This window comes from Schistocerca gregaria, chromosome 4 (genome assembly GCF_023897955.1).
Source record: "Schistocerca gregaria isolate iqSchGreg1 chromosome 4, iqSchGreg1.2, whole genome shotgun sequence".
Lineage (NCBI taxonomy): Eukaryota > Metazoa > Arthropoda > Insecta > Orthoptera > Acrididae > Schistocerca > Schistocerca gregaria.
This window is the reverse complement of record NC_064923.1, coordinates 656,470,699-656,483,768: the sequence shown is the minus strand read 5'-3', so window position 1 is coordinate 656,483,768 and position 13,070 is coordinate 656,470,699. Positions and strand designations below refer to the sequence as shown.

At 39.6% G+C, this 13,070-nt stretch overlaps 1 protein-coding gene across 7 annotated transcripts in view; it reads left to right on the top strand.

Annotated features, from left to right (window-relative positions):
- LOC126365791 (cellular tumor antigen p53-like) overlaps positions 1 to 13,070 on the top strand; it is a 142,576-nt gene that overhangs the window by 71,018 nt on the left and 58,488 nt on the right. For all 7 annotated transcript variants that reach the window (XM_050008373.1, XM_050008371.1, XM_050008369.1 and 4 more), the window contains exon 5: positions 11,093 to 11,279. In XM_050008373.1, coding sequence (XP_049864330.1) covers positions 11,093 to 11,279 — 187 coding nt within the window. The remainder of the gene's footprint in view (positions 1 to 11,092; positions 11,280 to 13,070) is intronic.

Below are 13,070 nucleotides of genomic sequence, written 5' to 3'. Positions count from 1 at the left end.
ACTTATAAAATGTGTTAAAAGAGGCGAGAATTTAATAATAATGGGGGCAAGAATGCAGTCGTGCATGGTGCTAGGGAACAGAAAATAAGAAGTGTGTTGGGTCTTGGCAAGCAGAATAGGTTAGAGAAATGTTAAAGGTATTCTATGTTGGACATGAGTTAATCATTGTGAATATGTTTTATGGGAACCCCTTCAGAAGGAAGTGTTTATGGAATATTCTCAGGGTACCAAAGAACGTTTTGATAAAATAAGGATTTAGGAATCAAATTAAGGACATTAGGGGTTATCCAGGTGGTAATATTGATAGTGACCACAATCCACCACTAATTAAATGGTGGTTGAAATTCAAAAATTTGTAGAGGTAACAGCTCACATGGAATCTAGGCAAGTCGAAGAAACTATAAATTCAGACTGCCTTGGAATAACATATGACAAAAGAACTAATGATGCTTTCCACTGGCCTGTGGAAAAACCAGTGGAATGACCTTTATGAAGTTGGGTAAATACAGCTTAGAAAATACTAGGATTAAAAAAGACAGACAACAGGCAGCAATGGATAACAGATACGACACTGGAATTAATAGAGAGACAACAGTGTAAAAATATTGAAGGTGTAGAACAATATAGGGCACCTACTATTGAAATTATCCTGAAATACAGAAAAGCTAAAGAAGAATAAATGGAAGAAAGATGTCAGAATATGGATTCAGAATTGGAACTGTATAATACAAGACACTTCACACAGACTAATAAACAATGAATTTTTGGAGTACAGAATAAGGAACAGACTAATTAGAGACAAAGGTATGGTAATTGGGCAATGGAAGCAAAAAACAAGGTAAGAAATCAGAACAGTTTTTGGAGAAACATTATAGTTTTCTTGGAAAAATTGTGCCAATCAAAAGTCCTCACATTGCAATAAGATGATAGGAAGATGTGATATCCTTTCTTCTGAATTGTAGAAAGCTTTGTACAATCTGTTGTTGTTGTTGTCTTCAGTCCTGAGACTGGTTTGATGCAGCTCTCCATGCTACTCTATCCTGTGCAAGCTGCTTCATCTCCCAGTACCTACTGCAACCTACATCCTTCTGAATCTGCTTAGTGTACTCATCTCTCGGTCTCCCTCTACGATTTTTACCCTCCACGCTGCCCTCCAATGCTAAATTTGTGATCCCTTGATGCCTCAAAATATGTCCTACCAACCGATCCCTTCTTCTAGTCAAGTTGTGCCACAAACTTCTCTTCTCCCCAATCCTATTCAATACCTCCTCATTAGTTACGTGATCTATCCACCTTATCTTCAGTATTCTTCTGTAGCACCACATTTCGAAAGCTTCTATTCTCTTCTTGTCCAAACTAGTTATCGTCCATGTTTCACTTCCATACATGGCTACACTCCAAACAAATACTTTCAGAAACGACTTCCTGATACATAAATCTATATTCAATGTTAACAAATTTCTCTTCTTCAGAAACGCTTTCCTTGCCATTGCCAGTCTACATTTTATATCCTCTCTACTTCGACCATCATCAGTTATTTTACTTCCTAAATAGCAAAACTCCTTTACTACTTTAAGTGTCTCATTTCCTAATCTAATTCCCTCAGCATCACCCGATTTAATTTGACTACATTCCATTATCCTCGTTTTGCTTTTGTTAATGTTCATCTTATATCCTCCTCTCAAGACACTGTCCATTCCGTTCAACTGCTCTTCCAAGTCCTTTGCCGTCTCTGACAGAATTACAATGTCATCGGCGAACCTCAAAGTTTTTACTTCGTCTCCATGAATTTTAATACCTACTCCCAATTTTTCTTTTGTATCCTTTACTGCTTGCTCAATATACAGATTGAATAACATCGGGGAGAGGCTACAACCCTGTCTCACTCCTTTCCCAACCACTGCTTCCCTTTCATGCCCCTCGACTCTTATTACTGCCATCTGGTTTCTGTACAAATTGTAAATAGCCTTTCGCTCCCTGTATTTTACCCCTGCCACCTTTAGAATTTGAAAAAGAGTATTCCAGTCAACATTGTCAAAAGCTTTCTCTAAGTCTACAAATGCTAGAAACGTAGGTTTGCCTTTTCTTAATCTTTCTTCTAAGATAAGTCGTAAGGTCAGTATTGCCTCACGTGTTCCAACATTTCGACGGAATCCAAACTGATCCTCCCCGAGGTCTGCATCTACCAGTTTTTCCATTCGTCTGTAAAGAATTCGCGTTAGTATTTTGCAGCCGTGGCTTATTAAACTGATAGTTCGGTAATTTTCACATCTGTCAGCACCTGCTTTCTTTGGGATTGGAATTATTATATTCTTCTTGAAGTCTGAGGGTATTTCGCCTGTCTCATACATCTTGCTCACCAGCTGGTAGAGTTTTGTCATGACTGGCTCTCCCAAGGCCGTCAGTAGTTCTAATGGAATGTTGTCTACTCCGGGGGCCTTGTTTCGACTCAGGTCTTTCAGTGCTCTGTCAAACTCTTCACGCAGTATCGTATCTCCCATTTCATCTTCATCTACATCCTCTTCTATTTCCATAATATTGTCCTCACGTACATCGCCCTTGTATAAACCTTCTATATACTCCTTCCACCTTTCTGCCTTCCCTTCTTTGCTTAGAACTGGGCTGCCATCTGAGCTCTTGATATTCATGCACGTGGTTCTCTTCTGTCCAAAGGTCTCTTTAATTTTCCTGTAGGCAGTATCTATGTTACCCCTAGTGAGATAAGCTTCTACATCCTTACATTTGTCCTCTAGCCATCCCTGTTTAGCCATTTTGCACTTCCTGTCGGTCTCATTTTTGAGACGTTTGTATTCCTTTTTGCCTGCTTCATTTACTGCATTTTTATATTTTCTCCTTTCATCAATTAAATTCAATATTTCTTCTGTTACCCAAGGATTTCTAGCAGCCCTCATCTTTGTACCTACTTTATCCTCTGCTGCCTTCACTACTACATCCCTCAGAGCTACCCATTCTTCTTCTACTGTATTTCTTTCCCCTATTCCTGTCATGCTCTCTCTGAAACTCTGTACAACCTCTGGTTCTTTCAGTTTATCCAGGTCCCATCTCCTTAATTTCCCACATTTTTGCAGTTTCTTCAGTTTTAATCTACAGGTCATAACCAATAGATTGTGGTCAGAGTTCACATCTGCCCCTGGAAATGTCTTACAACTTTAAACCTGGTTCCTAAATCTCTGTCTTACCATTATATAATCTATCTGATACCTTTTAGTATCTCCAGGGTTCTTCCACGTATACAACCTTCTTTCATGATTCTTAAACCAAGTGTTAGCTATGATTAAGTTGTGCTCTGTGCAAAATTCTACTAGGCGGCTTCCTCTTTCATTTCTTAGCCCCAATCCATATTCACCTACTATGTTTCCTTCTCTCCCTTTTCCTACACTCGAATTCCAGTCACCCATTACTATTAAATTTTCGTCTCCCTTCACTATCTGAATAATTTCTTTTATTTCATCGTACATTTCTTCAATTTCTTCATCATCTGCAGAGCTAGTTGGCATATAAACTTGTACTACTGTAGTAGGTGTGGGCTTCGTATCTATCTTGGCCACAATAATGTGTTCACTATGCTGTTTGTAGTAGCTTACCCGCATTCCTATTTTCCTATTCATTATTAAACCTACTCCTGCATTACCTCTATTTGATTTTGTGTTTATAACCCTGTAGTCACCTGACCAGAAGTCTTGTTCCTCCTGCCACCGAACTTCACTAATTCCCACTATATCTAACTTTAACCTATCCATTTCCCTTTTTAAATTTTCTAACCTACCTGCCCGATTAAGGGATCTGACATTCCACGCTCCGATCCGTAGAACGCCAGTTTTCTTTCTCCTGATAACGACATCTATGAGGGAGCAAATCCCAAGGCAATAGTGAAATACCAGCAGATCTGTGCTGGGTGCAAAATATAGCAGTAAGAAAGTAAGCTATTTGAAGACTTTGAAATGGGGTGCTACACAAGACTGTTTTAAATCAAATGGATTGATCAGTAAAGAATGAAAATGTCCTGACAGTCAACAAGAAAAATTGTCTAGCGAAGAACATAATGAGAGAAGAAGAGGGAGTGACCAGGCACATGTTATGGCAATAGTTGTTTCTGCAAACAGTAATTGAATGGATATTATGGGAAAGAATCCTTGGCAGCACTAAATATAAGTACATTAAGTGAGATGCAGCAGTTACGTGGAACTGAAGTGGCATAAAACCAATCATTGGATTGATGACAGTACCAACAATGTAATTCCCTCTGTTCAGGGTGTTCAGGATGGATGAATTACGAAGTGTTTGAGGAACCATGCACCGGGCTGTAAAGTCTGAATATATCTGTCTTTACAGCCTTTTAATTGTGTATTCTCTATATGTGAAGTAAGTTAACGTAGTTTTGTAAAAAGTTTGTGCAATGTGAGGAGATATAAACCTCTGGGATAGCTCATCCACATTGCAGAGTATTTAAGTTGCTCATGAAACCATCAAGACACTGCACTAGTGACTTCAGCTGTCGATTATTTCTTGCATTTGTTCTTTACTTGACTTCAACTCTCCAAAAGAAGCATCTTTTTTAAATTTATGGTCCTAGGTCTCAGATGGCACAGTTTTCTTGCATTTTTAAAGTGCAGGCTTTGCAGAAAGTAACAAGGATTTCTGCATCCTTCAATCGCACACACAATTACTTCATAAGCAATACACTTTGTGACATGTTTGTCTCAGGGGGACGCGGGTTGCCTAGATTTCCGTGTGGTCCTATTGTTCTGTTTTCATGTGTACATGCTTGCTAAAGTATATATTCTGTGCCTACCATAAGAAATTTTAATATGTCAAAGACAAAGACAGCTGCTGACTACCCTTTTCATTCTAAGCTGTTTCCTCCTTGAGATGAGAGCTCTAGCGCTGCAGATGATGAAGAAATTGAAGAAATGTATGAGGAAATAAAAGAAATTATTCAGATATTGAAGGGAGACGAAAATTTAATAGTAATGGGTGACTGGAATTCGGCAGTAGGAAAAGGGAGAGAAGGAAACGTAGTAGGTGAATATGGATTGGTGCTAAGAAATGAAAGAGGAAGCTGCCTGGTAGAATTTTGCACAGAGCACAACTTAATCATAGCTAACACTTGGTTTAAGAATCATAAAAGAAGGTTGTATACATGGAAGAATCCTGGAGATACTAAAAGGTATCAGATAGATTATATAATGGTAAGACAGAGATTTAGGAACCAGATTTTAAATTGTAAGACATTTCCAGGGGCAGATGTGGACTCTGACCACAATCTATTGGTTATGAACTGTAGATTAAAAGTGAAGAAACTGCAAAAAGGTAGGAATTTAAGGAGATGGGACCTGGATAAACTGACTAAACCAGAGGTTGTACAGAGTTTCAGAGTGAGCATAAGGGAACAATTGACAGGAATGGGGGATAGAAATACAGTAGAAGAAGAATGGATAGCTTTGAGGGATGAAGTAGTGAAGGCAGCCGAGGATCAAGTAGGTAAAGAGAGAAGAACTAGTAGAAATCCTTGGATAACAGAAGAAATATTGAATTTAATCGATGAAAGGAGAAAATATAAAAATGCAGTAAATGAAGCAGGCAAAAAGGAATACAAATGTCTCAAAAATGATATTGACAGGAAGTGCAAAATGGCTAAGCAGGGATGGCTGATGGACAAATGTAAGAATGTAGAGGCGTATATTACTAGGGGTAAGATAGATACTGCCTACAGGAAAATTAAAGAGACCTTTGGAGAAAAGAGAACCACTTGTATGAATATTAAGAGGTCAGATGGAAACCCAGTTCTAAGCAAAGAAGGGAAAGGTAGGAGGAGTACATAGAGGGTCTATACAAGGGCAACATACTTGAGGACAATATTATGGAAATGAAAGAGGATGTAGAAGAAGATGAAATGGGAGATATGATACTGCGTGAAGAGTTTGACAGAGCACTGAAAGACCTGAGTCGAAACAAGGCACCGGGAGTAGACAACATTCCATTAGAACTACTGAGGGCCTTGGGAGAGCCAGTCCTGACAAAACTCTACCATCTGGTGAGCAAGATGTATGAGACAGGCGAAATACCCTCAGACTTCAAGAAGAATATAATAATTCCAATCCCAAAGAATGCAAGTGTTGACAGATGTGAAAACTACCGAACTATCAGTTTAATAAGTCACAGCTGCAAAATACTAACACAAATTCTTTACAGACGAATGGAAAAACTGGTAGAAGCCGACCTAGGGAAAGATCAGTTTGGATTCCATAGAAATACCGGAACACGTGAGGCAATACTGACCTTACGACTTATCTTAGAAGCTAGATTAAGGAAAGGCAAATCTACGTTTCTAGCATTTGTTGACTTAGAGAAAGCTTTTGATAATGTTGACTGGAATACTCTTTTTCTAATTCTGAAGGTGGCAGGGGTAAAATACAGGGAGCGAAAGGCTATTTACAATTTGTACAGAAATCAGATGGCAGTTATAAGAGTCGAGGGACATGAAAGGGAAGTAGTGGTTGGGAAGGGAGCGAGACAGGGTTGTAGCCTCTCCCTGATGTTATTCAATCTGTATATTGAGCAAGCAGCGAAGGAAACAAAAGAAAAATTCGGAGTAGGTATTAAAATCCAGGGAGAAAAAGTAAAAACTTTGAGGTTCGCCGATGACATTGTAATTCTGTCAGAGACAGCAAAGGACTTGGAAGAGCAGTTGAACGGAATGGATAGTGTCTTGAAAGGAGGATATAAGATGAACATCAACAAAAGCAAAACGAGGATAATGGAATGTCATCGAATTAAGTTGGGTGATGCTGAAGGTATTAGATTAGGAAATGAGACACTGAAAGTAGTAAAGGAGTTTTGCTATTTGGGGAGCAAAATAACTGATGATGGTCGAAGTAGAGAGGATATAAAATGTAGACTGGCAGTGGGAAGGAAAGTGTTTCTGAAAAAGAGAAATTTTTTAACACCGAGTATAGATTTAAGTCTCAGGAAGTCGTTTCTGAAAGTATTAGTATGGAGTGTAGCCATGTATGGAAGTGAAACATAGATGATCAATGGTTTAGATAAGAAGAGAATAGAAGCTTTCGAAATGTGGTGCTACAGAAGAATGCTGAAGATTAGATGGGTAGATCACATAACTAATGAGGAGGCGTTGAAGAGGATTGGGGAGAAGAGAAGTTTGCAGCACAACTTGACTAGAAGAAGGGATTGGTTGGTAGGACATGTTCTAAGGCATCACGGGATCACCAGTTTAGTATTGGAGGGCAGTATGGAGGGTAAAAATCGTAGAGGGAGACCAAGAGATGAATGAATACACCAAGCAGGTTCAGAAGGATGTAGGTTGCAGTAGGTTCTGGGAGATGAAGCAGCTTGCACATGATAGAGTAGCATGGAGAGCTGCATCAAACCAGTCTCAGGACTGAAGACCACAACAAACAAATGAGAGAAATGTTACTATAAGCCATTGTTATCTTTTCTCTGTATTGGATTATTAGGAAATTCAGTTAATATATAGCCAAATACAAACATATCACAATTGCTTAGGACAATTATATGTTCCGTGATCTTAGCATACAAACCAGAAAGATACAATAACAATGTATATGCACACAACATGCTTCAGCAATGCTTGGGAATAGCTGTAGAAAATATACACTTTCTGCAGTTCAGTAATTTACATTTAAAAATAATTGTTGAGCATTTCCATAAAAGATGGTCCACATGAAGAAATCCTCATAAGAGCAATAGAATCTGAGGCTAAGACAATAGATTCAGCTATTCAAGGGTAAGAAGCAAATCCAGTTATGATGGCATCCATACCAGTGTGCATTCTGAAGTAAGAGAAAGAGCTATGTGGTTTTCATATACAGTCTTAGCATATACATAGTCTCAACAGCATACTAAGTGTGAGTACAACAGTGTTATGAAATGATGGCACCTGATGTACATTCTTAAGCTTTACCAGCAAATCAGCTGTTTGTGTTGCTCTCAAATGTCCAGCTGAGTGCAGTCATCAACAAAATGCAATATGTCTGCTTGTGTCTGTGTATGTGCGGATGGATATGTGTGTGTGTGTGTGTGTGTGTGTGTGTGTGTGTGTGTGTGTGTGTGTGTGTGTGTGTGCGTGCGCGAGTGTACACCTGTCCTTTTTTCCCCCTAAGGGAAGTCTTTCTGCTCCCGGGATTGGAATGACTCCTTACCCTCTCCCTTAAAACCCTTATCCTTTCGTCTTTCCCTCTCCTTCCCTCTTTTCTGAAGAAGCAACCGCCGGTTGCGAAAGCTAGAAATTCTGTGTGTGTGTTTGTTTGTTTGTTTATTTATTTATTTATTATGCCTATGTACCGGCGCTTTCCCGCTTGGTAAGTCTTGGAATCTTTCTTTTTAATATATTTTTCCCATGTGGAAGTTTCTTTCTATTTTAAATGCAATAGGTCGATGCGTACGTTGCTGTCATTTTCAGCTGACGCCTGCAGATTGAGTACCTATGCTACATCAGACCTCCTTTATACTCTTATTACCGTCCGCCCCTTCACCGTCTATGTGGCTGCATGCAGTGTCGGATTTAGTATTAGGGGGGGGGGGGGGGGGGTCGTGATTGCCAGATACTGAGCACAATCTCAAATGTCTCATTGCATTTGTCACCCCAGTCAGGTGTGAGTCACTCTCGTCTGACATTGTGACTTCAGTTTGCTGAGAGCTGGGTCCCACATCTTAAGTGTGTGAAACCACTGTCCCTAGTGATCTGCCCCTCATATGTTGACCGCCTCTTTCAAGACACAATGCCAAAATGATGAAGTTTATCTTATTACTTCAGTTTGTTCGTGTTTTATGGAGACCCAGTAGTTATCCAGTGTTCTCCAACAACAGAACTTTTGCGTTAGTTGAGTTCAGTGTGTCTCCTGCACTCCCGGGACCATTCTTTGACTGTTTGCCAAGTCTGCTTGATGTAAGCCTTATTGCATTCATATGAAATATGATAGACACTCGGTTTAAGCTACTGTCTGTCATCATTCAGCTTAACTAACATTGCATGTTTTTGGAGATGGATATTGTTACTCAAATTGTTGTTTTGGAGGTGGATAGGAAACACATTAAATGTTACTACAAGCTATGATTCTGCATTTTATTTGCAAAGTGGAAACAGTAAGGGTTTAAAGCACCCATCACCTGAAGTATATCAGCAACCAGTTAACAACAGACACCTGGCAGTGTAGCTGATACATATGAGGACCAAATTGTGTGCAGTATTTTTTCGTCTTGATATAGAATCCTTGCTGACAAGCTTTTACTCAAAAGACAAGCTGTCCCTGTTGAGCATTATTGGGAAACTTGGTAGAAATTGTGGAGGGCAATTCAGGGTGAACAGAGTGTGTGCAGCATTATTTAAAACTGGAGGTATTCACCCATTTTTGCTCAGCTGTATCTACTACTTAATACCTGATGCCTTTCAGTAGCTGCCTTGAGTTGCCCACACCTTGAGCATAACAGCCATTTTAACAGCTGTGATGCTGAATCAGCAATGGTAAACCTATTTTTCTATGTTTGATGGAATGAAAATAAAAGTACAGTTGTGATGGTAAAGAAAACAATGTAGTTCTCAGACACTTCCACTTCTGTAATAAATATTAATTACTGCTGAATTTCTTTTAATGTACTCATAGATGAAATTAGTTTCTGGGCATGACTCAGAATTCTTGTATTTGGTATTGCTTTACAGTCTGATTTCTCACAAGGCAGATAAAACCCTTCCTTGATTAGTCTGGTGTGCTGTAACAATTACTGCATATTCCCTCTGAGCAATATGTGTGTTTTATGGTAATGTAATACACGAACCGTTTAGCTTTCATATTTGTGGTTCTTTAAGGAGGCGAATGTGGTGGTCAGCCAACAGTGTATCCAGCTAGGTATGGAGAGCCATGTAGGAATTTGCATGTTTGACCAATCTTGTTAGAGTATTATTGCAAATGATGGATATCCTTTACTTTATTTCATTCTTTTAAAATGGACATGCCAGTTAATGTAGAAACTCCTTTATAAATTTATGAGCATAATCATTCATTTCTTTTTCATTCTATAAATTTTTAACTGCTGACGGCAGTGTCAGTGCCTGCATCTGTCAACAAAATTTTAGAATGGAACATTCTTAGTCATTCTGCAGCTTTAGTATCACGTAAAATATAAGAATGCTTGGCAATAAAATTATTTGCCCCATTTTAATAGAATAAATAAAATACGTCTACCTTGCATAGGTTAGTTATATTCAACCATGAGCTATGTGGTATGATTATAAAGGCCTGTTACATAAAGCGTTATGCTTGTTGATGGTACATCTATGTTCTCCCTTGTAAGACCAGCTCAGAAGTGCAAATGCTTATTCCCTTATGTTAGATGGCCTTATGCATCATGCAATAACACATTCAGTAACAAGCGGCTGTCTTCAAATGCAGCAGTATCGTATTGTACACTGTGAACATGCTTGAGGAAAACTGTGCAGTTGAAGTTAAGTAAATGACAATGCTATCTTAGCATTTATTGAATATGTATACATAAATGTTGATAACCCTCTCTCCCTCCTCCCCCACTCCCCCTCCCCCACTCCCCCTCCCCCACTCCCCCTCCCCCACTCCCCCTCCCCCACTCCCCCTCCCCCACTCCCTCTCCCCCACTCCCCCTCCCCCACTCCCCTCCCCCACTCCCCCTCCCCCTCCCCACCTCTACCCCTCCCCCTCCCCACCTCTACCCCTCCCCCTCCCCACCTCTACCCCTACCCCTCACCACCTCTAACCCTACCCCTCACCACCTCTACCCCTCTCGCCCTCAACCCACCACCCTCTGTGATTTTGTGTGTGTGTGTGTGTGGGGGTGGCATGGTCATGTGATGTTAATACTTTTACATTAGGGTCGCCATGCCTGTGCAGTATAGTATTATTCTTACTTGTTGTATTTAATTATTCTTGAAACTTTTTTACTTTTCATGTAATATAATTTTGTGATGTTACAGTTCTCCTTGGAAATGAACAGTAAATAAATAATGTATGTGACACGCATACTTTCACTTGTTTCTAATATAGACTCTAATACCTTTTCACAGTTCTCAACAGACTTGAACAAGATTTTTGTTAATATCAACAAAAACATACCAGTGCAATTTCGACTGATTCCTTACAGTTCTGGTCTGTACATACGTGCTCTCGCAGTATATGTAAGCTCCAGTGATCAGCAGGAGCCAGTGATAAGATGCATAACTCATGTAGCAGAAGATGAAAAGGATGGAAAAGGTAATAAATATTACAAGTATCTTCTTAATACTAGTGTACCTAGAAAGCTATTTATAATCCTATTTCATGAGTGAGGTTTGCGTTGTAGTGTTGATGATTTGTGCACAGTTTCACACAGTCCAATAGGCTTTATTTCTGTACAGTATGGTTGAAATTATTTGTTAGTGGACATATCACATCTTGGAAATGCATCTCTGTAGTCGGAGCTTGCAGCACTATGTGCGAGCTGCCTGGCAGTATGCTAGTATACCGTTTGGCACACTGAAAATGAGCATTCTTTTACAGCAGAAATGCTGGGTGCTTATCTCGCAGGCAGCATGCTCTCAGTTTGACTGAGCCTTTATCGATGGGCAACTGACTGCCATTGTGCTAACATGGGAGCAGCATGTAATAGAAGACAGCAACCAAGTAATTTTAATTAGTCTGTCGACCCAGACCACTTGAAAAACGGATTAACTGACCAGTTGCTCTGACAGGCAACACTCGTTAGGTAACATCCACCAGGCAGCGATAGCATCACACCCTCACCTGTACACCGATGACTAGATGGCTTATTATTCGCTGAAATATGGGCAACCTTGGCAGAGTACAAGCAGCCCCCAGTCACCTTCCATTGTCTGTGACCGCTGTTTCTGAGGTAGCGTCACTAGTGAATAGAGTCACCATGTCTGCGAGTACAGCATTTGTGAAAAGAGCAGAAGAACCAATCCTGAACTAAATATGTTCAGATTTCCTGCAAAGATGAAGAAAGGTTATGGAAGTGTAATTTGAATTAAAGTGATTGAAAGTATTAGTTATGTGTAAGAACTAGTAATGAATCCTATGCGCTGGAGCCTGTATAAATTTTGTCAGTCTTACATGTTGATATAATGTGGCATCCACACTTCTTGCACAGGAACGATATGTTCTCATTGTTAAATGAAATCATTGCTGACATTTGACTGTAAGTACATTTTGGTCTTAAAGCAATTTTCAAGTACAATGGCAAAACTGAAACCAATAAATTATTTGGAGTACAAAGAAAAATGTAAGCAACATTACTTTATTTCTGTCAGTGCACTTGAAAATGGCTCTACAGCTGACATTGTGAAAGTGGTATAAAGAAATAACAAAAACTTATGAGTGATGTGTTCATGATGCCCCATCTTTATTGAAAAGAAGTAGGAACAATCTACTTATGGCAACTCTGCTTTCAACAATGTCGTTGTTTCTGAGATCTCGGAAAAACATTCAGCATTGATAAAAAGAAAAGAAAATGCAGAATGTTGTTAAAAATCACTGATACTCATATGTAACCAGATTCATACCAGAAAATGAATGTGAAAATGGCATTTCAGTTCCTCAGCCACTCTGTTGATCCAGCTGTCAGAACTTATGTAGAAATTGTTCAATTGCAGAGTTAGCCAGCCGCGGTGGCTGAGAGGTTCTAGGCGCTTTAGTCCGGAACCACGTGACTGCTATGGTCGCAGGTTCAAATCCTGCCTCGGGCATGGATGTGTGTGATGTCCTTAGGTTAGTTTGGTTTAAGTAGTTCTAAGTGCTAGGGGACTTATGACCTCAGATGCTAAGTTCCATAGTGCTCAGAGCCATTTGAATTGCAGAGTTATACAGCAGAGAACACAGCTACTTTTATAGAGCTTAAGAACAATTTGTTAGCTGTTTTGAATTGCAGCCTTTTCCTCCAGTCCATATAGGCATGCATTATCAGATCACACAGCATGGAGGGCAATGAGTGTGTAAACTTTGTGACTGCACAAATCCAATAGCTTATCAGAAAGGTGTTACTGCAAT